At 44.7% G+C, this 24,714-nt stretch overlaps 4 protein-coding genes across 6 annotated transcripts in view; 1 reads left to right on the top strand and 3 right to left on the bottom strand.

The window, feature by feature from the left end:
- Positions 1 to 7,008, bottom strand: part of LOC129842631 (tubulin-specific chaperone D-like) — a 65,508-nt gene extending 58,500 nt beyond the window's left edge. Inside the window, exons 1-8 of the mRNA XM_055911253.1 lie at positions 6,868 to 7,008; positions 6,357 to 6,549; positions 6,096 to 6,146; positions 5,890 to 5,987; positions 4,058 to 4,159; positions 986 to 1,132; positions 815 to 870; positions 354 to 486 (exon numbers count right to left, since the gene is read on the bottom strand). Of these exons, the coding sequence (XP_055767228.1) occupies positions 354 to 486; positions 815 to 870; positions 986 to 1,132; positions 4,058 to 4,159; positions 5,890 to 5,987; positions 6,096 to 6,146; positions 6,357 to 6,540 (771 nt within the window). The 5' untranslated portion in view covers positions 6,541 to 6,549; positions 6,868 to 7,008. The remainder of the gene's footprint in view (positions 1 to 353; positions 487 to 814; positions 871 to 985; positions 1,133 to 4,057; positions 4,160 to 5,889; positions 5,988 to 6,095; positions 6,147 to 6,356; positions 6,550 to 6,867) is intronic.
- A 177-nt stretch (positions 7,009 to 7,185) lies between these two features.
- LOC129842633 (ketosamine-3-kinase-like) lies at positions 7,186 to 11,745 on the bottom strand. The gene is made up of 6 exons (XM_055911256.1): positions 11,439 to 11,745; positions 10,650 to 10,801; positions 10,206 to 10,297; positions 9,436 to 9,509; positions 9,011 to 9,133; positions 7,186 to 8,579 (listed from the first exon to the last, which is right to left on the bottom strand). Exons 1-6 carry the CDS (start codon positions 11,577 to 11,579, stop codon positions 8,238 to 8,240), a joined length of 924 nt encoding a protein of 307 aa, XP_055767231.1. The 5' UTR covers positions 11,580 to 11,745; the 3' UTR covers positions 7,186 to 8,237.
- A 13-nt stretch (positions 11,746 to 11,758) lies between these two features.
- LOC129842635 (ADP-ribosylation factor-like protein 16) lies at positions 11,759 to 17,870 on the top strand. 2 transcript variants are annotated; one of them, XM_055911257.1, is made up of 5 exons: positions 11,759 to 12,018; positions 12,363 to 12,420; positions 12,532 to 12,648; positions 14,195 to 14,310; positions 16,324 to 17,870. In XM_055911257.1, exons 1-5 carry the CDS (start codon positions 11,957 to 11,959, stop codon positions 16,487 to 16,489), a joined length of 519 nt encoding a protein of 172 aa, XP_055767232.1. In that variant the 5' UTR covers positions 11,759 to 11,956; the 3' UTR covers positions 16,490 to 17,870. The 2 variants fall into 2 exon arrangements, with proteins under 2 accessions (XP_055767232.1, XP_055767233.1); XM_055911258.1 differs by lacking the exon at positions 11,759 to 12,018 and adding an exon at positions 12,025 to 12,141 and having other exon boundaries at positions 12,364 to 12,420.
- A 12-nt stretch (positions 17,871 to 17,882) lies between these two features.
- The window catches only part of LOC129842632 (epsin-3-like), a 73,460-nt gene continuing 66,628 nt past the window's right edge, over positions 17,883 to 24,714 (bottom strand). For both annotated transcript variants that reach the window (XM_055911255.1, XM_055911254.1), the window contains 2 exons: positions 21,264 to 21,506; positions 17,883 to 20,290 (listed from right to left, as the gene is read on the bottom strand). In XM_055911255.1, coding sequence (XP_055767230.1) covers positions 20,001 to 20,290; positions 21,264 to 21,506 — 533 coding nt within the window. In that variant the 3' untranslated portion in view covers positions 17,883 to 20,000. The remainder of the gene's footprint in view (positions 20,291 to 21,263; positions 21,507 to 24,714) is intronic.

Raw genomic sequence — 24,714 nt, 5'->3', positions numbered from 1 at the left:
CTATATACTACTACACTGGTAAAGTAATGACTACCGGCAGTATATCTATAGACTACTACACTGATCCCAGATCTGTTTGGGCTGTATAGCCAACCCCTGGGGATCTGGGATACCAGTTCCTAAAACAGGTCTGTGACCAGGCTAGCTAATTACCACCAGAGGCATGTCTTCACGTTCACTCCCTCAGTCGTAAAACACTGACAACAGGTGCAGCACCAAACACCTGCCAACCTGACAAACCCACAAAGGCTCTGATCTCCCACAGACATGCCAGCCGTACATGTAGGCTCTTGTAAACTAGGCCTGCTCACTGCAACACACGAGGACAGACAAACTGTGTGTGTGTGTCATACCAGAGACTGCAGGGCCCCGTCCAGGATTACAGTACCTCCCACGGTCTGGTCACTGGCCTGAGAGATGGTGGTCAGACTCCAGTCCAGGAAGTCTCCTAGTCGCTTCAGCTTCACGTCAGGACGTGTCACAAACCTGCACACACAGACAGTTAGACGACCACACACTAGGACCACTCAGTGAACTGTAAACACAGACAGTTAGATGACAACAGGCTAGGACCACTCAGTGAACTGTAAACACAGACAGTTAGACGACCACACACTAGGACCACTCAGTGAACTGTAAACACAGACAGTTAGATGACAACAGGCTAGGACCACTCAGTAAGCTGTGTGTGTGTGTGTGTGGCCTAGGTATGAACCTATTCATCTTCAAGTACAAGTTCGCCCTCTTCTGGGTAAAACATGAAACGCATCACCAATGTTGTTGCCTTTTTTAAACAATAAAGTTGAACACTTACTTTGATACCAACACAGATGCAGCGTCCCTGGACTTATCAGTGACCATCAGGTAAGACTGGAAATAACAACAGACCAACGGTTAGCTACAAACTAAATACATCATACCAGGACTGGATCTGGGAGGACACGACTGAACATTGCCCAAGGCAGGACAGTCTGGAATGAGTTACCTTGGCGACGGCCAGGATGCGGTCCATGATTGGCTCTCTTGTCTGGCTGGGGTCAGAGGACAGGTGACCGTCAAGACGGGAGAGGTCAAAGGGTATCAGACAGGTCATAGATAGCCACAGCAGCAGCATGTAGCGGGTCTCCCAGGTCTGACAGGAAGGGGCAGAAAGAGAGGGTTAGGGTTAAAGGTCAAAGGGTATCAGACAGGTCATAGACAGCCACAGCAGCAACATGCAACGGGTCTCCCAGGTCTGACAGGAAGGGGCAGAAAGAGAGGGTTAGGGTTAAAGGTCAAAGGGTATCAGACAGGTCATAGACAGCCACAGCAGCAACATGCAACGGGTCTCCCAGGTCTGACAGGAAGGGGCAGAAAGAGAGGGTTAGGGTTAAAGGTCAAAGGGTATCAGACAGGTCATAGACAGCCACAGCAGCAACATGCAACGGGTCTCCCAGGTCTAACAGGAAGGGGCAGAAAGAGAGGGTTAGGGTTAAAGGTCAAAGGGTATCAGACAGGTCATAGACAGCCACAGCAGCAGCATGTAGCGGGTCTCCCAGGTCTGACAGGAAGGGGCAAGGAGAGAAACACTTGAATGAAATGTATTGAACTGTGAGGGTAGGCAACAACACAGCCGCCACGCTGACCCTCAACACAGGGGCCCCTCAGGGGTGCATACTTCTATACCTCCTGTACTCCTTGTTCACCCACGACTGCATGGCCACGCACGACTCCAACACCATCATAACGTATTCAGACTACACAACGGTGGTAGGCCTGAACACCGACCACGATGAAACAGACTAAAAAGGGAGGAGGTCAGAGACCTGGCAGTGTGGTGGCAGGACAACAACCTCTCCCTCAACGTCAGTAAGATAAAGGAGCTGATTGTGGACTACAGGAAACGGAGGGCTGAGCACGCCCCCATTTACATGGACAGAATGTAGTGGAGCGGGTCGAGAGCTCCAAGTCCCTCATACACATGAGATCACTAAGGATCTATCATGGTCCACACACACCAACACAGTCGTGAAGAGGGCAGGAAAATGCCTCTTCCCTCTCAGGAGACTGAAAAAATTTGGCATGGGTCCTCAGATCCTCAAAAGGTTCTACAGCTGCACCATTGAGAGCATCTTGACTGGCTGCATCACCGCCTGATACGGCAACCGCTTGGCATCCGACCACAAGGCGCTACAGAGGGTAGTGCGTACGGTCCAGTACATCACTGGGGCCGAGCTCCCTGTCATCCAGGACCTCTATAACAGGTGGTGTCAGAGGAAGGCCCTAAAAATAATCAAAGACTCCAGCCACCCAAGTCATAGACTGTTCTCTCTGCTACCGCCCGGGAAGCTGTACCGATGCACCAGGTCTGGAACCAATACAACCCTGAACAGCTTCTACCCCCAAGCCATAAGACTGATAGTTAAATAGTTAACCAATCCATAAGACTGATAAATAGTTAGTTAAATAGTTAACCAATCCATAAGACTGATAAATAGTTAGTTAAATAGTTAACCAATCCATACAACTGTTAAATAGTTAGTTAAATAGTTAACCAATCCATAAGACTGATAAATAGTTAGTTAAATAGTTAACCAATCCATAAGACTGTTAAATAGTTAGTTAAATAGTTAACCAATCCATAATACTGTTAAATAATTAGTTAAATAGTTAACCAATCCATAAGACTGCTAAATAGTTAGGTAAATAGTTAACCAATCCATAAGACTGATAAATAGTTAGTTAAATAGTTAACCAATCCATAATACTGTTAAATAATTAGTTAAATAGTTAACCAATCCATAAGACTGTTAAATAGTTAACCAATCCATAAGACTGGTAAATAGTTAACCAATCCATAAGACTGGTAAATAGTTAGTTGAATAGTTAACCAATAGATACCAGGACTATCTGCATTGACCTTTTTTGACTCCTCACACACACTGCTGCTACTGTCTGTACATTTTATTCCTAGTTATATTTACATATGTACCTCAATTACCTCGTACCCCTGCACATTGACTCAGTACTGGTACCCCGTATATAAAGCCAAGTTATCGTTACTCATTGTGTATTTATTATTACGTGTTTTACTTTGATTATTTTCCATTTTTTCTCTCTGTATTGTTGGGAAGGGCCTGTAAGTAAGCCTTTCACTGTAAATCCACACCTGTTGTCAACGAAGCATGTAACAAATAACATTTGATTTGTAACCATAAGATACAGGGACAATACAAAGACAAAAATGTAACTTCTATACATATAATACATTAAACAACTTGGAAGTAAACAGTTGAATCCCTATAGACCTAATCTAGAAAGTAAACAGTTGAATCCCTATAGGCCTAATCTAGAAAGTAAACAGTTGAATCCCTATAGGCCTAATCTAGAAATTAAACAGTTGAATAACCTATAGGCCTAATCTAGAAATTAAACAGTTGAATAACCTATAGGCCTAATCTAGAAAGTAAACAGTTGAATCCCTATAGACCTAATCTAGAAAGTAAACAGTTGAATCCCTATAGGCCTAATCTAGAAAGTAAACAGTTGAATCTCTATAGGCCTAATCTAGAAAGTAAACAGTTGAATCCCTATAGGCCTAATCTAGAAAGTAAACAGTTGAATCCTTATAAACCTAATCTAGAAAGTAAACAGTTGAATCCCTATAGACATAATCTAGAAAGTAAACAGTTGAATCCCTATAGGCCTAATCTAGAAAGTAAACAGTTGAATCCCTATAGACATAATCTAGAAAGTAAACAGTTGAATCCCTATAGGCCTAATCTATAAAGTAAACAGTTGAATCCCTTTAGGCCTAATCTAGAAAGTAAACAGTTGAATCCCTATAGGCCTAATCTAGAAAGGTAACAACAAGAGGGTAAAAGCAATGGATACTCTATTTATGAATGTGTAATGTTTATCAATGTATACTTTATGAAGGTACCCTTCAAGTAAAGGGTTATCCTTCCATTGAGGTCCTGTAACATGAGAAATCAGGGGGTCTAACATTAGCTACTGGGCTAGGACGTGATAGACCCACCTTCCATTGACGTCTCGTAATTAAGAAATTCAGGCTCACCTCTGGGTCTCTGGGGTCCTGTCGACACAGGAGGTCCAGGACTGGCTGGACATCAGCCACCTCATGGGGGAAGAGCTGCATGAAGATCTTATACCCTCTCACCTGGCGGAGACAAAAACACCTGAGTTAGAGGAGTCTGTCCCAACTGCTCAGGCTGAGAAAGCTGAGCTAGCACCACACTTCTAACTGTAGCCTGAGGCCATAGGTTAAGACTGAATCAACACACACATCAGAACGCTGGGCTTCACAAACTCAAATCTTACTATCTGTGTGACCAGATGGATTCAAACCTGGCTATCCAGTGACACAATAGTGTTAACCCGCTGAGCTAAAGCCAAGGCATTAGCTATGGGAGTTAAACCGAGTCTATAGGTCTCAGTCAAGGTTACACATCATAGGAGCATGGTTCATCGAACCACCAACGCTACATCTGTCTGTGGTTACCTTGGAGATGATGTAGCTGAATCCATCTGTCTGTAGTTACCTTGGAGATTATGTAGCTGAATCCATCTGTCTGTAGTTACCTTGGAGATGATGTATATGAATCCATCTGTCTGTAGTTACCTTGGAGATGATGTAGCTGAATCTATCTGTCTGTAGTTACCTTGGAGATGATGTAGAGGAATCCATCTGTCTGTGGTTACCTTGGAGATGATGTAGATGAATCCATCTGTCTGTAGTTACCTTGGAGATGATGTAGCTGAATCCATCTGTCTGTAGTTACCTTGGAGATGATGTAGCTGAATCCATCTGTCTGTAGTTACCTTGGAGATTATGTAGATGAATCCATCTGTCTGTAGTTACCTTGGAGATTATGTAGCTGAATCCATCTGTCTGTAGTTACCTTGGAGATGATGTAGATGAATCCATCTGTCTGTAGTTACCTTGGAGATGATGTAGATTAATCCATCTGTCTGTAGTTACCTTGGAGATGATGTAGATTAATCCATCTGTCTGTAGTTACCTTGGAGATTATGTAGCTGAATCCATCTGTCTGTAGTTACCTTGGAGATTATGTAGCTGAATCCATCTGTCTGTGGTTACCTTGGAGATGATGTAGATGAATCCATCTGTCTGTAGTTACCTTGGAGATGATGTAGATGAATCCATCTGTCTGTGGTTACCTTGGAGATGATGTAGCTGAATCCATCTGTCTGTAGTTACCTTGGAGATGATGTAGCTGAATCCATCTGTCTGTAGTTACCTTGGAGATGATGTATATGAATCCATCTGTCTGTAGTTACCTTGGAGATTATGTAGCTGAATCCATCTGTCTGTAGTTACCTTGGAGATGATGTAGCTGAATCCATCTGTCTGTAGTTACCTTGGAGATTATGTAGATGAATCCATCTGTCTGTAGTTACCTTGGAGATGATGTAGCTGAATCCATCTGTCTGTGGTTACCTTGGAGATGATGTAGCTGAATCCATCTGTCTGTGGTAGCCTTGGAGATTATGTAGCTGAATCCATCTGTCTGTAGTTACCTTGGAGATGATGTAGATGAATCCATCTGTCTGTAGTTACCTTGGAGATGATGTAGATGAATCCATCTGTCTGTAGTTACCTTGGAGATGATGTAGATGAATCCATCTGTCTGTAGTTACCTTGGAGATGATGTATATAAATCCATCTGTCTGTAGTTACCTTGGAGATGATGTAGATGAATCCATCTGTCTGTAGTTACCTTGGAGATGATGTAGATGAATCTGCCTGTAGTTACCTTGGAGATGATGTAGATGAATCTGCCTGTAGTTACCTTGGAAATGATGTAGATGAATCCATCTGTCTGTAGTTACCTTGTAGATGATGTAGATGAATCCATCTGTAGTTACCTTGGAGATGATGTAGAGGAATTTGAAGCCCAGGTGTACCAGTAGAGGAGGAGACTGTTCACTCCTGATGAGCTCCAACAGCAGGTTCAACATCCACTCTGTGGTCACAGGAAAGAAACACTGTCATCATCATGCTATCCTAACAAGCCCATGTTTCACTAAAGCAGAAGAGCATGTGATGTGCTGTGTGTGTGTAGTGTTGTTACCCAGATGTGGATCCAGAAGATGGGGCTGCTCCTGATAACGGTCCATTATCACTGTAGAAAAAAATGAACTGGTCAACATAAAGTTGTTGACTTTTCTTTCACTGCTTATGATTGTGGTATGTCTAAGTTATGAATCTATTAAGACTTATGTCTGTAGATGGTACACGCATTTAGGCCTAAAGCCCACAGACTGTTCCATGCAAGACTGGATCAAGTTTGCCAAAACAACAACAGACTAAACATGTAGAGCATGAATCTCACCGAGGAACCTCTCTATGGCTGACTCCAGTGTCACGATGTTCTCGTGAACCACTGGTAAACTGGAGATCAGGGCTCGAATCTCAGTGCCCTCGGTAAAACCTCCCAAGACACTGGCTTTAGCGATCACCTCGGGCTCCCCGCCGCCGCCTCCATCCTCCCCGGAATCCATGTCGGTCTGGGCCATTATACTTGCCTAGGTGACCGGTACATTTCATGCACTTTGTTATATGCATGTCTACTGTCCAATGCTTAATAAACACACGTCTACATAATAGCTAGCAAGTGCAGCTAGCTTGCCTTGAAGTTTTGATAGCTAGATGATAACCGTGTGACTTCTAGCATGGGCGTGTCAATGATTTGGGTTCTATTCATGCCGATACTAGCCAATGATGCTAGCTAACTAGCTAGTACTGTTGGTCGGCAAGTGGCAACAGAAATCAAACAGAATTTGAGTGATCAGTGAAAACACACAGCTCATACATTTGGTTATCGTAGGCTTATGAATTCATACCTGTAGCTGTGAAAATTCTGTCCGGGAAATGTATTATTATAACTTCAGATAATGATGATCACGCAGTGGCCGAGGTATGTTATCTGTTGTGAAGTTTGCACGTTTGTACACCCTACAGTACGTTATGCGATTGGGGACAAAAAAGCGTTTCGTTAATGAGGGACGCGCCACACCAAAGAGGTTCACCCATCAGACATATTCAGAGGTGGACATATTATCTCACCTCATGTATATTATGAAAATAGAAACAAAAATACACTGAGTGAACAAAACATTAACAACGCCTACTCTTTCCATAACATAGACTGACCAGGTGAATCCAGGTGAAAGCAATGATCCTTTATTGATCACATGTGTTAAATCCACTTGAATCAGTGTAGATAAAGGAGAGGAGACAGGTATAAAAATAATAATAAGCATTGAGACAATTGAGGCATGGATTGTGTATGTGTGCCATTCAGAGGGTGAATGGGCAAGACACATTTAAGTGCCTTTGAAAGGGGTATGGTAGTATGTGCCAGGCGCACCGGTTTGTGTCAAGGACTGCATCGCTGCTGGGTTTTTCAAGCTCAACAGTTTCCTGTGTGTATCAAGAATGGTCCACCACCCAAAGGACATCCAACTTGACACAACTGTGGGGAGTATTGGAGTCAATATGGGCCAGCATCCCTGTGGAACGCTTTCAACACCTTGTAGAGTCCGTGGCCTGACGAATTGAGGCTGTACTGGGGGTAAAAGGGGGATGCAACACAATATTAGGAAGGTGTTCCTAGTGGTTTGTAAACTCAGTGTCTAGTGCCCTTTATTAGGTTATTGTCCTTATTGAGGTATTCAAACCGTAGTGTAGTGTTGGTCACGATACAGGAAGTAATGTACTTTATTTAGCATTGTATTCTTAGTATTAACACAGCTTTTAACAAAGCTAATTGTTACAACACAAACAGATCATAACCTTGCTTGCTGCTATGTTTATTTAAGCAAATGCCTGTGCAATACCCTATGTTTAGTCTTACACTATAGCATTAAAATCACTTCTGCTTTCAAACAGCTGGGGAATGTTAACTAAAAAAAATGATTTCTCAAGCATTTCAAGATAAAGAGGGATATGGAATGGGTTTCGTGGAATCTCTCTTCTATACCATAGCATCATAGTTTTCTTGTTTCTTGCTTTTCGAGTTAAAAGATTTTTCGAAATAACTAATATTTTCACCCCAAAATTGATTTGTTCCCTTCTGGATGGAAGACTAGGCTGTAGTGTAAGACTTTGTGAGGTCATTCAAGCTGGTCAGTGTCATTCTGTGTCTATGTTTTACAGAGCATTATGGGTAGTGTAGTTGTACATTATGCCACTGTACATATATGATCAGTGGTCAGTATTTGACCAGATCCTTCATGATCCTCAGTGAGGACCCTCTGTATCCTCCACCAAAGTGATTCCAGTGGTTCAGATAGTGGAAGAGTTGATACAGCTGATTCCTCTTCTCAAACCCCGGGGCCTTGGGGATCTTGTTGTGATACCCAGAGTAGAAGGAGTCGCTGAACCCTCCGAACATCCCGGCGATGCCCAGCTCATACTCAGCGTGGCCATAGAAGGAGGCGGGGTCGAAAATGACAGGGCCGTCGGAACACTCTGCTACGTTTCCCCCCCACAGGTCCCCGTGAAGCAGGGCGGGGAACACCTCGATGTCGGTAAACAGCTGAGGGATTTTCAGCTAAGGAGAGGAGAGGAGATATCAGACAGAAGATCAATCACCCATAAAGTCCTCTCGGATCCCAAAAAGTACATAAGGTATAGGAGTAAGGGTTTGGGATTGGGGATAGTATAGAACCTTATGGAGCTGGTGCTGTAGTCTGTGTTATTGTTTAAACAGTTCCCTGTAGTTACCTAGTTATATTGCTACCTGTAGCTGTGACCATAGTTCCCTGTAGTTACCTAGTTATATAGTTACCTGTAGCTTGGACCATAGTTCCCTGTAGTGACCTAGTTATATTGCTACCTGTAGCTGGGACCATAGTTCCCTGTAGTTACCTAGTTCTATAGTTACCTGTAGCTGGGATCATAGTTCCCTGTAGTTACCTAGTTACATAGTTACCTGTAGCTGGGACCATCGCTCCCTGTAGTTACCTAGTTATATAGTTATACCTGTAGCTGGGACCATAGTTCCCTGGCCTCTCTGTCTCCATAAGACTTCTCCACCATGTTGAGTTGGTGCTGGAGTCTGTGCTGAGAGTAGAATGTTACCCAGTCACTCTGCCACTCATTCTCCTGATGAGAGAGAGACAAAGAGAGGTTAGAAAGTGGAACTCTGATAAATGTCATTAGAAATAGGCAGGTTTTCTCATCCAGTTGGTCTTTAAATCCCATGTTAAAGGCACAGAGACGTTGGTGGTTTAACCAATAAATGACTTGGAGCTGTATATAGAGTGTGGAACTATCTTTATTTAGATTTATAGCATACAGTTTAAATCCCACGTTACCACATATTCCAGTCTCGTATTCACTATTGGGAAAGGTGGAAATCTAGTTGTGTCTCCCAATATCAGATGATCTGTTGCATAGTAGCTCACCTGAGGGAGGTATCCACAGCAAGTGGGAACCTGGAACCCAAACTGGTCAATGACAGGAACATCAGCTCCTTTTCCTGTGTACATTTAAAAGACAGGAACATCAGGTCCTTTTCCTGTTACCATTTAAAATGACAGGAACATCAGCTCCTTTTCCTGTTACCATTTAAAATTACAGGAACATCAGCTCCTTTTCCTGTGAAAATTACAGAAACATCAGCTCCTTTTCCTGTGTACATTTAAAAGACAGGAACATCAGCTCCTTTTCCTGTTTACATTTAAATGACAGGAACATCAGCTCCTTTTCCTGTTTACATTTAAATGACAGGAACATTAGGTCCTTTTCCTGTTTACATTTAAATGACAGGAACATCAGCTCCTTTTCCTGTTTACATTTAAATGCCAGGAACATTAGGTCCTTTTCCTGTTTACATTTAAATGACAGGAACATCAGCTCCTTTTCCTGTTTACATTTGAAATGACAGGAACATCAGCTCCTTTTCCTGTTTACATTTAAAATGACAGGAACATCAGCTCCTTTTCCTGTTTACATTTAAAATGACAGGAACATCAGCTCCTTTTCCTGTTTACATTTAAATGACAGGAACATCAGCTCCTTTTTCCATTTCCATTTAATAGAGTGGTGGGTGAAGGCATGCAGTAGTCTGATGTTGTATATGTGAGAAAGCTACACTTTTAAACTGTTTTAAACTGTACGAATTGTTTTACCACAAAATCAATCAATCACTCAATCAATGGACTAGGTGAGTTACCAACTGTCTGCTGTTCCTTGTTCTCTCTGTCCCTTTGTCTCTGGTTGTGTAAGTGCAGATCAGCCAGATGCTCTCCCAGCTGCTTAGAGTGCCTGGGGGAATCAATCAGATCCATCATTAACACACTCAATCATCACAATAAAGTAAGACATAACAATAATACTTAACGAATGCATACAGAAGAAGAAGAACAGGAAGAAGAAGAAGAAGATAGAGAAAGAAGAAGACAACGAAAGAAGAAGATAAATAAAGAAGAAGAAGACAATGAAAGAAGAAGAAGATAAATAAAGAAGAAGAAGATAAAGATAAAGAAAGAAGAAGATAAAGAAAGAAGAAGATAAAGAAAGAAGAAGATAAAGAAAGAAGAAGAAGCAGAAGAAGAAGGAAAGAAAGAAAGAAAGGTCAAAGACGTGTATTATACAGTGTATGAGGAGATTCTCTTACCTGCTGAGACCCCTCATGTCAACATGTTCCATGACTAACACAGCCCCTCCTGTATCCAGCTCTATCACCTTGACAGGCTTGGGGACCTTCACTGTGTCTGTCATGACGATCGCTTCCAAGCTAGCCAACTCCCCATCAAACATACGCTTCGCCTGGGGGACGAGGATACGACGTGATGATCATCATGACATTGACCAAGGAATTACACCATACCTTTGTGAGGAAATGTATTGTACAGAAAAAGTGATGACACCAGTGGAGGCTGCTGGGGGGAGGACGGCTCATAATAATGGCTGAAATGGAGTTTAATGGCTGGAACGGAGTGAATGGAATGGTATCAAACGCATGCTATGTACATTTGATGCCATTCCATTAACCCCATTCCGGACATTATTATGAGCCGTCCTCCCTTCAGCAGCCTCCACTGCACTACACCTACCATGGAAGTAGTCTAGCAGCCTTTAGAGAAGGCAGTTCATGACTTTTCAGAGGTCAGGATTAGGACTGCCCATCACATAAAACCCTTCAGCTCTGTGCACAACAGCAGCGCTCTGATTTGGCCATCACATGACTGGATGGCTCTATTGTGAATCCTAATCCTTTGCTCTCAGAGTGCTGACTACTGTAATTCATTTGAATAGCGTGTAGCCAAATAGCCTGCAACAAAATATTGTTTGATATTCCTAACAAATTATCCTTATTAGGCTACTATTTTACAGTGCTAGTCTATTCTGAGTGACTTAATATGTCAATGTAAAGGCATGCAGTATGGAATTAGTAATGAAGAACCTGACTCTTGTGGTTGATCTTGACAAACACTCTCCCGTGGTCAGTATCAAAGCTCTGTCCCTGGCTGATACAACCTCCTCCAGAATGGCCAGTTGAATTCAGCATGGAGGTTCCCAGCTCCTTCTCTAGCTGAGCTTCCATGGCTGTTCTCCAAGATGCTCTCCAAACGCTCGAAGAAGAACCTATTGTTCTTGTTTGACTCCCAAACTTCTTTAGGGTTGACTCCCACTCCTGTAGCTGTCGGTTTATGTTTTGACAACTGGGTGGAAGAAGGCGTGGCTTGTTTTCGAAGGAAAGGAAGTGATTCAATGTTTTGGTTCCGGGTTCGGTCGGTGAAGATATAAGTAATGAGAAATTGGATTTGCAGCAAAGATTTGTTTCTTATTTGTGCAAACATAGCAAATAAAGTTGATCATATGAGCGTCGCCGTGGTGTCAAAGTAAGCTGGAGAGGCTTGCTTGCTAGCTAACTATCTCGACAAGTTTGATACGGATCAAGTCTTTTTTGGTTTATACGAAATGTGTTTGCTGCTCGGTGCAACCGGTGTTGGAAAAACTCTTCTCTTGAAACGTTTACAGAATATCCTTTCAAATTAACCAGCATTGAGATTGATTTAGCAAGCAAACAAGATAATGAGCTAACGTTTGCTAGCTAGCAATTATGACCATGGATGCGTCTCAATAATCAGTGGCTTCCTTTCCTCGTATCCTCTTCTTCCTCTGCTTGGAATCTGATGACAGTTTTCCAATACACATCCACCATATTCTTCTTCTCACCTATCCTGTGTTTAATATCAGTGCAAATGAAGATGTAGGAGAGGAGACTATTGAGACGAAGCAGCCCATGTCTCACTCCAATATGTATCTTCAGAGTACATGTCCATGCTACAGTGTCTATTTAATCACCCTTAACAGACTATTCACAGCTCAGTGTGAGAGATGGCACAACTGATTTAGGGGAACCCCCTGTTACTCTACCTACGGTGAGTCCATTCGGTATTCACCACAGTGATTGTTGTGTCAGTCACCATTTGAGAGTGTTTTAAACAGAAAAGGGATTTTCTAGACTACTATTATGTCTCCCTCTGTTCCAGGTGGGCACCAACCTGACAGACCTGACTCTGAAGAGGAAGAGGGTGACTGTGAGAGAGCTGGGAGGCTGTATGGGTCCTATCTGGCCCAGTTACTATACGGACTGCTCCTCTGTCATCGTGAGTCCAGAACCACATCCATACAGTGTATAAGTCTCCCCGAGTAGCCCAGCTGTCTAAGGCACTACAGTCCCTGGTGCGAATCCAGGATGTATCACATCCGGCCGTGATTGGGAGTCCCATAAGGCGGCGCACAATTGACCCAGCATCGTCTGGGTTTGGCCGGGGTAGGCCGTCATTGTAAATAAGATTTTTTTCTTAACTGACTTGCCTAGTTAAATAAATGTTAAATAAAAAAGTTGAGTTAATATATCTACTCTGATGAAGAAGAGGGTGACTGTGAGCGAGCTGGGGTGGGTCAATACTCCTCTCTTATTGTCCATAGACATTTTATCAATTAAACCTTTACGCATTCAGGTTTGTCCAATTGAGATCAAATGTCTTTAGCAAGAGAGCCCTAGTCCAAGATGGCATCAGCATGAGAACCACGTCATGACTTCTATACAGGAAGACGTTCCTCTCAATTTGGAAATAATTCCTTGTAAATGTTTAGAATAACCTCAATAATACTTTGCACACATATTCCATCGATGGTAAAGTTTAATGCAAAAATAGTCTATTTCTATATGATTAATAAGCAAAGCTCCTCTGATCAGAAATAGAGATGAACCAGGGGTATGAACAGGCTAATATCACTGCAGGACACGGTAGACCATCAGCCCACTAAACTGAGAGATCAACCAGAGGTATGAACAGGCTAATATCACTGCAAGACACAGTAGACCATCAGCCCACTAAACTGGGAGATCAACCAGAGGTATGAACAGGCTAATATCACTGCAGGACACGGTAGACCATCAGCCCACTAAACTGGGAGATCAACCAGAGGTATGAACAGGCTAATATCACTGCAGGACACAGTAGACCATCAGCCCACTAAACTGGGAGATCAACCAGGGGTATGAACAGACTAATATCACTGCAGGACACAGTAGACCATCAGCCCACTAAACTGGGAGATCAACCAGAGGTATGAACAGGCTAATATCACTGCAGGACACGGTAGACCATCAGCCCACTAAACTGGGAGATCAACCAGAGGTATGAACAGGCTAATATCACTGCAGGACACGGTAGACCATCAGCCCACTAAACTGGGAGATCAACCAGAGGTATGAACAGACTAATATCACTGCAGGACACGGTAGACCATCAGCCCACTAAACTGGGAGATCAACCAGAGGTATGAACAGGCTAATATCACTGCAGAACACGGTAGACCATCAGCCCACTAAACTGGGAGATCAACCAGAGGTATGAACAGGCTAATATCACTGCAAGACACAGTAGACCATCAGCCCACTAAACTGGGAGATCAACCAGAGGTATGAACAGACTAATATCACTGCAGGATACGGTAGACCATCAGCCCACTAAACTGGGAGATCAACCAGAGGTATGAACAGGCTAATATCACTGCAGAACACGGTAGACCATCAGCCCACTAAACTGGGAGATCAACTGTTCATTCTGCATAATGTCATGCTTGTCGACTGCAGGCATGAAATTATTTAAAATCAAATCATTGTGTTTGTCCTCTATATAGTTCATGGTGGACTCTGCTAACACCACCCAGGTGTCGTCATCCTGTATCCAGCTCCTGTCTGTCCTCTCTGCTGAACCTCTCCACACAGCCTCTGTCCTGGTTATCTTCAACAAGAGGTCCTGTAGTAACACACTAACACTACACATTCTCTGGCCAAGATCACAGTGGATTTTTGAGACTAAACATTCAGATAGAAATGTAATGAATAGATGTGACACGATCCCTTATTCTCTACATGACAATCAGGTTTGTTCAGCACAATACAGTTGTATGTGAATGTTTTGCAACATTGCACCTTACTGGACAGACTGCTGGCTACGAACCAGACGTACAGTCAGGTCCGTTAATATTTGGACATTGAACAAGTTATCATTTTGGCTCTGTACACCACCACAATGGATTTGAAAGGAAACAATCTATATGAGCTGAAAGTGGAGACTCAACTTTAATTTGAGGGTATTTACCTCCAAATCAGGTAAACGGTGTAAGAATTTTAGCACTTTTTATATATGGGGCTCAATTTTAGGGGCTCAAAAGTAATTGGACAACGTAACAATCATCAATTAAATTGTGAGTTTTAATACTTGGTTGCAAAACCTTTGCCGTCAATGACTGCCTGAAGTCTGGAACCCATAGACATCACCAGATGCTGGGTTTCTTCCCTGGTGATGGTCTGCCAGGCCGTTACTGCAGCTGTCTTCACTTCCTGCTCGTTCTTGGGGTGTTTTGCCTTCAGCAAGTGAAATACATTCTCAATTTGATTCTGGTCAGGTGATTGACTTGGCCATTGCAGAACATTCCACTTCTTTGCCTTACAAAATTATTGGGTTGCTTTCGCAGTATGCTTCCGGTCATTGTCCATCTGCACTGTGAAGCGCCGTCCAATGAGTTTTAAATAATTTGTCTGAATCTGGGCAGATAATATAGCCCTAAACCCTTCAGAATTAATCCTGCTGCTTTTGTCAGCAGTCACATCATCAATAAATACAAGGGAACAAGTTCCATTAGCAGCCATACATGCCCACGCCATAACACTACCCCCACCATGCTTCACAGATGAGGTGGTATGCTTCGGATCATGAGCAGTTCCTTCCCTTCTCATTACTCTTCCCATCATTCTGGTACAAGTTGATCTTTGTCTCATCTGTCCAATGGTTGTTCCAGAACTGGACAGGCTTTTTAGATGTTGTTTGGCCAACTCTAATCTGGTCTTCCTGTTTTTGAGGCTTACCAATGGTTTACATCTTGTGATAAACCGTCTGTATTTACTCTGAAGTCTTCTCTTGAATGTTCACTTTGACACAGATACGCCTACCTCCTGGAGGGTGTTCTTCATCTGGTCAACTGATGTGAAGGGGGTTTTTCTTTACCAGGGAAATAATTATTCTGTCATCCACCACAGTTGTTTTCCGTGGTCTTCCGGGCCTTTTGGTGTTCCTGAGCTCAACAGTGCATTTTTTCTTCTTAAGAATGTACCAAATAGTTGATTTGGCCCCACTGAATGTTTTTGCTATCTCTCTGATAGGTTTGTTTGGATTATTCAGCCTAATGATGGCTTGCTTCACTGGCAGTGACAACTCTTTGGACTTCATATTGAGGGTTAACAGCAACAGATTGCAAATGCCACACTTCAAATCAACTCTCGACCTTTTATCTGCTTACTGGTAAATAAACTAATGAGGGAATAACACACACCTGGCCATGAAACAGCTGAGCAGCCAATTGTCCAACTACTTTTTGGTAAAGACCCTCAAATTAAAGCTGAACGTCTGCACTTTCAGCCTCATATTCATTATTTAATTTCAACTCCAAAATGCTGTGGTAGACAGCTAAAATAATAACTTGGTCAATGTCCAAATATTTATGGACCTGACTGTATCCAATTGCTCCCAATATACTCCCACTTTAAATGCTTTTTCCCCCCACCGCGTTGCATGACTGTCAACAAAGCGTCTCTCCCTCTCTGCACATTTTCTGACTGACTGTCATCCCACTCTTCCCCTCAGGATCTACATTGTACCATGAGTCTTGTAGAGATAAACTTTATTTGCCTCCTTTACATAAATGAAACAGTACCTCTCCCTCGCTTTGCAAATGTCTAACCCTTTCTCCTCCCACCATTCCTCCAGGGACCTCCCTTGTACCATGAGTCTCGTAGAGATGATGTCACTGTTCAGGATGGATGACATCATCGCCTCTGCCACCCAGCCGATCACGACCCTGGAACTGAGCGCTCGTTCCGGCCAGGGACTCCAGGAGGTGTTGGGCTGGCTGGACTCCACCCTAACTAACTGACAGAGTGATGTCATAGAAGCATCTTCCTTCCGGGAAGCAGTTCCTCATTGCTGGTGCTTTCAAGACAACTGGGAACTCTGGGGAAAAATACGGGGTAAAATCATGACGTCAGTGATTTTCAGGTCAGAAAGTCGGTGCTGTAGGAGGCCCAAGTTTCCGAGTTGGAATTTCAAGTTGGATGACCGTTAAAAAAATAATTTAAAAAACTGTTATCTTGAACGCACTGAAGTCAGAGATTTCTGAGTTCCCAGTTGCTTTGAACGCAGCATAAGTGACGTCATTGTCACTGAACTTGGAATGATGTCACCACCAACTGGAAAGTGAGGGTACTGTATCTCACGTCGTTACACATGAATCCCGTTGGCAAGAAGATGTCGTCATCCTCATGATCTCAGCACACCAGGAATGATCTGTCATTCACATGGGATCACGTCTGATTGAGGAGGCCTGATATTAATGCTGTTATGGCTGGAATATCATGCCTGTATTTATTGTCAGCACTCTGTATAGACACTGTATCTACCAGCAGTTGTTTTTTAAAGGCTGAGGGAGAACACTGTTATATCATTTGGTTTAAGTACTTCCAAATAGGGAAATGCATAATCATGTGTGCAGTAGTGTCCTTGATGTAGCCTAACTATCCTGGAGTAGTGTCATCGATGTCGCCTAACTATCCTGGAGTAGTGCCCTCGATGTAGCCTAACTATCCTGGAGTAGTGCCCTCGATGTAGCCTAACTATCCTGGAGTAGTGCCCTCGATGTAGCCTAACTATTCTGGAGTAGTGCCCTCGATGTAGCCTAACTATGCTGGATTCATTGATATGGGGAAATGATGGATGACAGTGGAAATACAGTAACTGTCATACAGGTGTGTGGAAATACAGTAACTGTCATAGAGGTGTGTGGAAATATAGTAACTATCATAGAGGTGTGTGGAAATACAGTAACTGTCATACAGGTGTGTGGAGATACAGTAACTGTCATAGAGGTGTGTGGAAATACAGTAACTGTCATACAGGTGTGTGGAAATACAGTAACTGTCATACAGGTGTGTGGAGATACAGTAACTATCATAGAGGTGTGTGGAAATACAGTAACTGTCAGAGGTGTGTGGAAATACAGTAACTGTCATAGAGGTGTGTGGCCTCTGGGGGGCAGACAGACATCGTGTAGAAAAGTCAACTCTTTGCAGAGTGTGCTTCTCTTAAGCATTCGATATGTAGAAACATTCCATTATAAAGTGTTGATATTACAATCTAGCTAGGCATATATATATTACACACAGTCATGTATTAACAGATGTAAAAAGGTTGAATGGTATCAAAGCAACAAATATACTATTGATCAACATGATCATGAAATAAAAGCTGTAAAATATGAAGGAATGCAGATGCCAGGTGTTGTTATTAGTTCATTATACTCTTATATTTTGATGATGACAATCAGTGTTTCACAAGTAATGATCGAGCAATGAGAGAGGGAAAATCATCATGATGTCAATTCATACATTCTTCTAATATGTTGCGTTGCTTATAGGGTCGAATGCTAGCTTCCTAGCTTCTAACTGCAATTGAATGTCCACTTCTCCCATTGACATCAATGCAAAACTCAACTTGAATTGAGAGCGTTAGGATTTTCCCCCTATAGTGAATCCTGCAGTGGTTGCGGTCTCTTGAAAAGCAGATCTCATTCAGATATCCCTCAAAAGGGACTCCAGTCCACTACAATACAATAGAACTACCTTAGAATCTCTCTCACCATCACCACAGTTCCATTCCAACAGCAAACCACCCTGACACAAGAACTCAGTCAGACTGAGCCTTACTAGGCCTAATGCAACAAAAAGGAAACTCCGTGTTCATTATGTTGATGGGAGTTGGCTGGCGTCTCATCATCGGCGTGGAATGTTCTATGCTTGTTCTCATAAATCAGAGTTGTAGTCGGTGCTGGGAATCATTCTGAACTTTTACAGATAGAAATATATTGAATAGAGCCGACACACGTCCCTTATTCTATCTGGTAGACAATCATATCTGTTCTATATGATACATTTCTATCTGAGTTGCAGTCTGTGCTGGGAAACATTCTGAACGGATAGAAATAGATTGAATAGAGCTGACACTCTTCCCCTATTCTATCTGGCAGACAATCATCTGTTCTACATGATACATTTCTATCTAAGCATTCTGTAACGTTACATCCTCCTGAACAGACTTGTCCGAGTTATCCCCTGGGGCATCATGGGAGAGATAATAGGCGAGAAAGAGCCAACCAATGAAAGCAGTCCAGAGAGCGGACCGACCAATCAGCATAGAGTAGTGCGGCAGGAACAGTGGGCGTCCTGTCCCAGTGCATTGTGGTCCGTCGGTCGGAGAGATAAGCAGGCATAGCTGGTGTACAATCAGTTCAGTGCTGGATCAGGAGCAACAGTGAGGAGCCAATCAAACTAAAGTGTGCAGCAGAGTGGGCGGGGCATGTGACTGGGTAAGAAGCAGTTGGAAAAGCAGTTAACTAACCTGGTCCCAGATCTGTTTCTGCTGTATAGCCAATGATCCATAGGAGTTGGCAGGACAGCACAAACAGATCTGAGACCAGGTTAGTACAGACACACTCATCTGTAAGGTATTGCTAATTACTTTAACATGGAAACGTCTTCACCTACTGCTTTCTATAGCAGAGGATGAGCCTGGGCGTCGGCGTGTATGTACAGGATCTGTCATGGCTTAGGATTAGGTTACTATAGACCTAAACACGTTCTGGGTATATTCTCTTTCTTTCTACCTCTCGTTCCTCCTCCATCACTCCCTTCAGCAGAGAGGAGTAACAGGACAGGTTGTGGTTAAAGCAAAGAGCAGACCCGAGCAGAGGCAGTAGCCTCCATCACTCTCTTCAGCAGAGAGGAGTAACAGGACAGGTTGTGGTTAAAGCATAGAGCAGATCGTAGCAGAGGCAGCAATCTAAGGGTTACAGTACTATAGCCCATAGAAAAACAACAACAAAATAACAACTTAAGGGGATTTCAGTTCAGTCTGAATTCCAGTTGTTGAGTCTTGAGGTTAGATTGACAGGAAGAAACCTAATAAGAGTCATGTCTATTCTCTGTTCCATCCACCAGAGATAGAGGATATACCAACATGAATGCCGGCCGTGCGACAGCGGGTGGGCGTCCTGTCACATCTGACTACAAAACATCGGTCGTCGTTTTCTATTCATTTCTCGACGATTCCACATGCTGAATCGTCACCGTTTGTGGACACCCAGCAGGACACCGCTCGTGGACACCCAGCGGGACACCGCTCGTGGACACCCAGCGGGACACCGCTCGTGGACACCCAGCGGGACACCGCTCGTGGACACCCAGCGGGACACCGCTCGTGGACACCCAGCGGGACACCGCTCGTGGACACCCAGCGGGACACCGCTCGTGGACACCCAGCAGATCTTCTGCGCAGGGCAGACGTTGGTGTTGGTCTATCTTCCATCTTTGGGGTTCAGTTCACCTGGACAGACATCATAGGAAGGGATTCTGACTGTGCTGCTCTCCCAGAGACGAGATGGAGGAAAGAGGTAACAGGGGCTGTGGCAGCCCAGGTATGTCCAGGGCTCCATGGGTTGGCTGGGTGAGGGAGGAGGGCAGGCTGGCCGGCTGGTGGCTGGCGGGTAGGGGCAGAGAAGCACTGTAGGGCAGGGAGGGAGGACCGGAGGGGGGAACGGGGGATGTGGAGCTGGGACGCATCTGATTCAGAGTGAGACGAGGCTGTTCACTCTGGAACGGGTTGAGGGGAGATGGAGTACTCAGACCTGGAGGGGGGAAAGAGATAGGGGAGGAGAGAGAGCAAGAGGGGAGGAGATAGGGGAGGAGAGAGAGCAGAGGGGAGGAGATAGGGGAGGAGAGAGAGCAGAGGGGGGAGATAGGGGAGGAAGAGAGGGCAGGGGGGAAGGAGTGAGGGGAGGAAGAGAGGGCAGGGGGGAAGGAGTGAGGGGAGGAGAGAGAGCAGGGGGGAAGGAGTGAGGGGAGGAGAGAGAGCAGGGGGGAGGGAGATAGGGAAGGAGATAGGGGAGGAGAGAGAGCAGGGGGAAGGAGATGAGGGGAGGAGAGAGAGCAAGGGGGGAAGGAGATAGGGGAGGAGAGAGAGCAGGGGGGGAAGGAGATAGGGGAGGAGAGAGAGCAGGGGGGAAGGAGATAGAGGAGGAGAGAGAGCAGGGGGGGAGGAGAGAGAGCAGGGGGGGAGGAGATAGAGGAGGAGAGAGAGCAGGGGGGGAGGAGATAGGGGAGGAGAGAGAGCAGGGGGGGAGGAGATAGGGGAGGAGAGAGAGCAGGGGGGAAGGAGATAGGGGAGGAGAGAGAGCAGGGGGAAGGAGATAGGGGAGGAGCGAGAGCAGGGGGAAGGAGATAGGGGAGGAGAGAGCAGGGGGGAGGAGATAGGGGAGGGGAGAGAGCAGGGGAGGAGAGAAAGCAGGGGGGAGGAGAGGGGAGGGGCAGAGAAAGTTAGTAGAAGCACGTTTAACCAGTACACGTTAAATGTTTAAATACTTAACCTGCGCTTAATTATTACGTTTGTCCAGTAAGCTGCAATAGGATCAATGGAATAGTCCCAAAAGTGCAAACGTCAACCTGCAATTGTCCCAGGTCTGAGTAAGTAACGGAGTAGCACTTTACTTGTAAATTGGATGGGGTACATGGTTTGCTTTAGAGCAGGGATATGATTAACTGTGTTCACCTGAGAAGAAGGGGTTTTGGTCTGTGTGTGTGAGTGACTGTTTCAGTGTTCACCTGAGAGGAAGGGGTTCTTGGTCTTGGCTGGGGGGTTGGCTGGTATCAGGCTGTCCAGATTGACCAGGGAGGCCCCTGTGGGCCCCAGGAAGGATTCAGGGGTCCGGCAGGTCCGAGGGCTGGGGACCCCCAGACTGTCCCCTATGCGAGACAGATCAAACAGCTCCGGGCTGCCCTCACCCTCACCTCGACTGTTCAGGCTGAAATGACCTCCGTCCATCGCCTCGTCAAACAAGTCACCATCTAATGGAGAGTACATAAATATATGTTTAAATGTTCAAATATGTTAGAAATATACAGTGCCTTCGGAAAGTATTCAGACCCCTTGACCTTTTACACATTTTGTTAAATTACAGCCTTAATTTTTTTGAAATTTTAGCAAATGTATATATTTTTTTAAACGATACCTTATTTACATAAGTATTCAGACCCTTTGCTATGAGTCTCGAAATTGAGCACAGGTGCATCCTGTTTCCATTGATCATCCTTGAGATGTTTCTACAACTTGACTGGAGTCCACCTGTGGTAAATTCAATTGATTGGACATGATTTGGAAAGGCACACACCTGTCTATATGAGGTCCCACAGTTGACAGTGCGTGTCAGAGCAAAAACCAAGCCATGAGGTCGCAGGAATTGTCCATAGAGCTCAGAGACAGAAATGTATCGAGCACAGATCTGGGGAAGGGTACCAAATTCTGCAGCATTGAAGGTCCGCCAGAAAACAGTGGCCTCCATTATTCTTAAATGGAAGAAGTTTGGAACCACCGAGACTCTTCCTAGAGCTGGCCGCCCGGCCAAACTGAACAATCAGGGGAGAAGGACCTTGGTCAGGGTGGTGACCAAGAACCCGATGGTCACTCTGACAGACCTCCATAGTTCCTCTGTGGAGATGGGAGAACCTTCCAGAAGGACAACAATCTCTGCAGCACTCCATCAATCAGCCCTTTATGTTCGAGTGGCCAGACGGAAGCCACTCCTCAGTAAAGGGCACATGACAGCCCGCTTGGAGTTTACCAAAAGACACCTAAAGACTCTCAGAGAATGAGAAACAAGATTATCTGGTCTGATGAAACCAAGATTACATTCTTTGCCCTGAATGCCAAGCGTCACGTCTGGAGGAAGCCTGGCACCATCCCTACGGTGAACCATTGTGTTGGCAGCATCAAGCTGTGGGGGTGTTTTTCAGCGGCAGGGACTGGGAGACTTCAGAAGAGGCAAAGATGAATGGAGAAAAGTACAGAGAGATCCTTGATGAAAACCTGCTCCAGAGCGCTCAGGACCTCAGACTGGGGCGAAGGTTCACCTTCCACCAGGACAATGAACCTAACCACACAGCCAAGATAACGCAGGAGTGGCTTCGGGACATGTCTCTGAATGTCCTTGAGTGGCCCAGCCAGAGCCCGGACTTGAACCCAATCGAACATCTCTGGAGAGACCTGAAAATAGCTGTGCTGCAATGCTCCCCAAATACAGGTGTGCCAAGCTTGTAGTATCATACCTAAGAAGAATCGAGGCTGTAATCGCTGCCAAAGGAGCTTCAACAAAGTACTGAGTGAAGGGTATGAATACTTACAGTACCAGTCAAAAGTTTGGACACACCTACTCATTCAAGGGTTTTTTCTTTATTTTTACTATTTTCTGTGAAGCATGGAGGAGGAGGTGTGATGGTGTGGGGTGCTTTGCTGTCTGTTATTTATTTGGAATTCAAGGCACACTTAACCAGCATCGCTACCACAGCATTCTGCAGCGATACGCCATCCCATCGGGTTTGCGCTTAGTGGGACTATCGTTTGTTTTTCAACAGGACAATGACGCAATACACACCTCCAGGCTGTGTAAGGGCTATTTGACCAATAAGGAGAGTGATGGAGGGCTGCATCAGATGACCTGGCCTCCACAATCACCCGACCTCAACCCAATTGAGATGGCTTGGGATGAGTTGGATCACAGAGTGAAGGAAAAGCAGCATATGTGCTCAGCATATGTGGGAACTCCTTCAAGACTGTTGGAAAAGCATTACTCATGAAGCTGGTTGAGAGAATGCCAAGAGTGTGCAAAGCTGTCATCAAGGAAAAGGGTGACTACTTTGATTTCTTTAACACTGTTTTTGGTTACTACACTGACATTTTCAACCTGTCCCTGATTGAGTCTGTAATACCAACATGTTTCAAGCAGACCACCATAGTCCCTGTGCCCAAGAACACCTAGGTAACCTGCCTAAATTAATACCGACCCTTAGCACTCACGTCTGTAGCCATGAAGTGCTTTGAAAGGCTGGTCATGACTCACAACACCATTATCCCAGAAACCCTAGACCCACTCCAATGTGCATACCGCCCCAACAGATCCACAGATGATGCCATCTCTATTGCACTCAACACTGCCCTTTCCCATCTGGACTAAGGGAACACTTATGTGAGAATGCTATTAATTGACTACAGCTCAGCGTTCAACACCATAGTGCCCTCAAAGCTCATCACTAAGCTAAGGACCCTGGGACTAAACACCTCCCTCTGCAACTGGATCCTGGACTTCCTGACGGGCCGCCCCCAGGTGGTAAGGGTAGGTAACAACACATCCCCACACTGATCCTCAACACGGGGGCCCCTCAGGGGCTCAGTCCCCTCCTGTACTCCCTGTTCACCCACGACTGCATGGCCAGGCACGACTCCAACACCATCATTGAGTTTGCCGACAACACAACAGGCCTGATCACCGACAACAACGAGACAGCATATAGGGTGGAGGTCAGAGATTTGGCCGTGTGGTGGCAGGACAACAACCTCTCCCTTAACGTGATCAAGACAAAGGAGATGATTGTGGACTACAGGAAAAGGAGGACCAAGCACGCCCCCATTCTCATCGACGGGGCTGTGGTGGAGCAGGTTGAGGCGTCCACATCACCAACAAACTATCATGGTCCAAACACACCAAGACAGTCATGAAGTGGGCACGACAAAGTATATTCCCCCTCAGGAGACTGAAAAGATTTGGCATGGGTCCTCAGAGCCTCAAAATGTTCTACAGCTGCACGGTCGAGAGCATCCTGGCTGGTTGCATAACTGCCTGGTATGGCAACTGCTCGGCCTCCGACCTCAAGGCACTCAGAGGGTAGTGCGAACGGCCCAGTACACCCAAGCTTCCTGCCATCCAGGACCTCTATACCAGGCGGTGTCAGAAGAAGGCCCTAAAAATGATCAAAGACTCCAGCCACCCTAGTCATAGGCTGTTCTCTCTGCTACTACACAGCAAGCGGTATCGGAGCGCCAAGTCTAGGTCCATAAGACTCCTGAACAGCTAATCAAATGCCTACCTGGACTATTTGCAAACTTTTGACTGGTATGTAAATGTGATATTTCTAAAAAAATAAAAATAAAAAATAAAAAACGTTTTTTGTTTTGTCTTTATGGGGTAGTGTGTGTAGATTGATGAGATGTTTTTATTATTTT

The sequence above is a fragment of the Salvelinus fontinalis genome, unplaced genomic scaffold (genome assembly GCF_029448725.1).
Source record: "Salvelinus fontinalis isolate EN_2023a unplaced genomic scaffold, ASM2944872v1 scaffold_0057, whole genome shotgun sequence".
In the NCBI taxonomy this organism is placed as follows: Eukaryota; Metazoa; Chordata; class Actinopteri; order Salmoniformes; family Salmonidae; genus Salvelinus; species Salvelinus fontinalis.
Note: the sequence above shows the minus strand (reverse complement) of the source record. Positions and strands in the feature narration are given on the sequence as shown.

What these genes read in the sequence shown, in the direction of transcription:
- LOC129842633 (XM_055911256.1), bottom strand. Translation starts at nt 11,579, where the DNA reads ATGGAAGCTCAGCTAGAGAAGGAGCTGGGAACCTCCATGCTGAATTCA. An exon ending in CAAGGAACAGCAGACAGTTG is followed by an intron (nt 9,510 to 10,205) that starts GTAACTCACCTA and finishes AAATGTACACAG; the next exon opens with GAAAAGGAGCTGATGTTCCT. An exon ending in AACTATGGTCCCAGCTACAG is followed by an intron (nt 8,580 to 9,010) that starts GTATAACTATAT and finishes TCCTCTCCTTAG; the next exon opens with CTGAAAATCCCTCAGCTGTT.
- LOC129842635 (XM_055911257.1), top strand. Translation starts at nt 11,957, where the DNA reads ATGTGTTTGCTGCTCGGTGCAACCGGTGTTGGAAAAACTCTTCTCTTG. An exon ending in CCCCTGTTACTCTACCTACG is followed by an intron (nt 12,421 to 12,531) that starts GTGAGTCCATTC and finishes CCTCTGTTCCAG; the next exon opens with GTGGGCACCAACCTGACAGA. An exon ending in CGGACTGCTCCTCTGTCATC is followed by an intron (nt 12,649 to 14,194) that starts GTGAGTCCAGAA and finishes TCCTCTATATAG; the next exon opens with TTCATGGTGGACTCTGCTAA.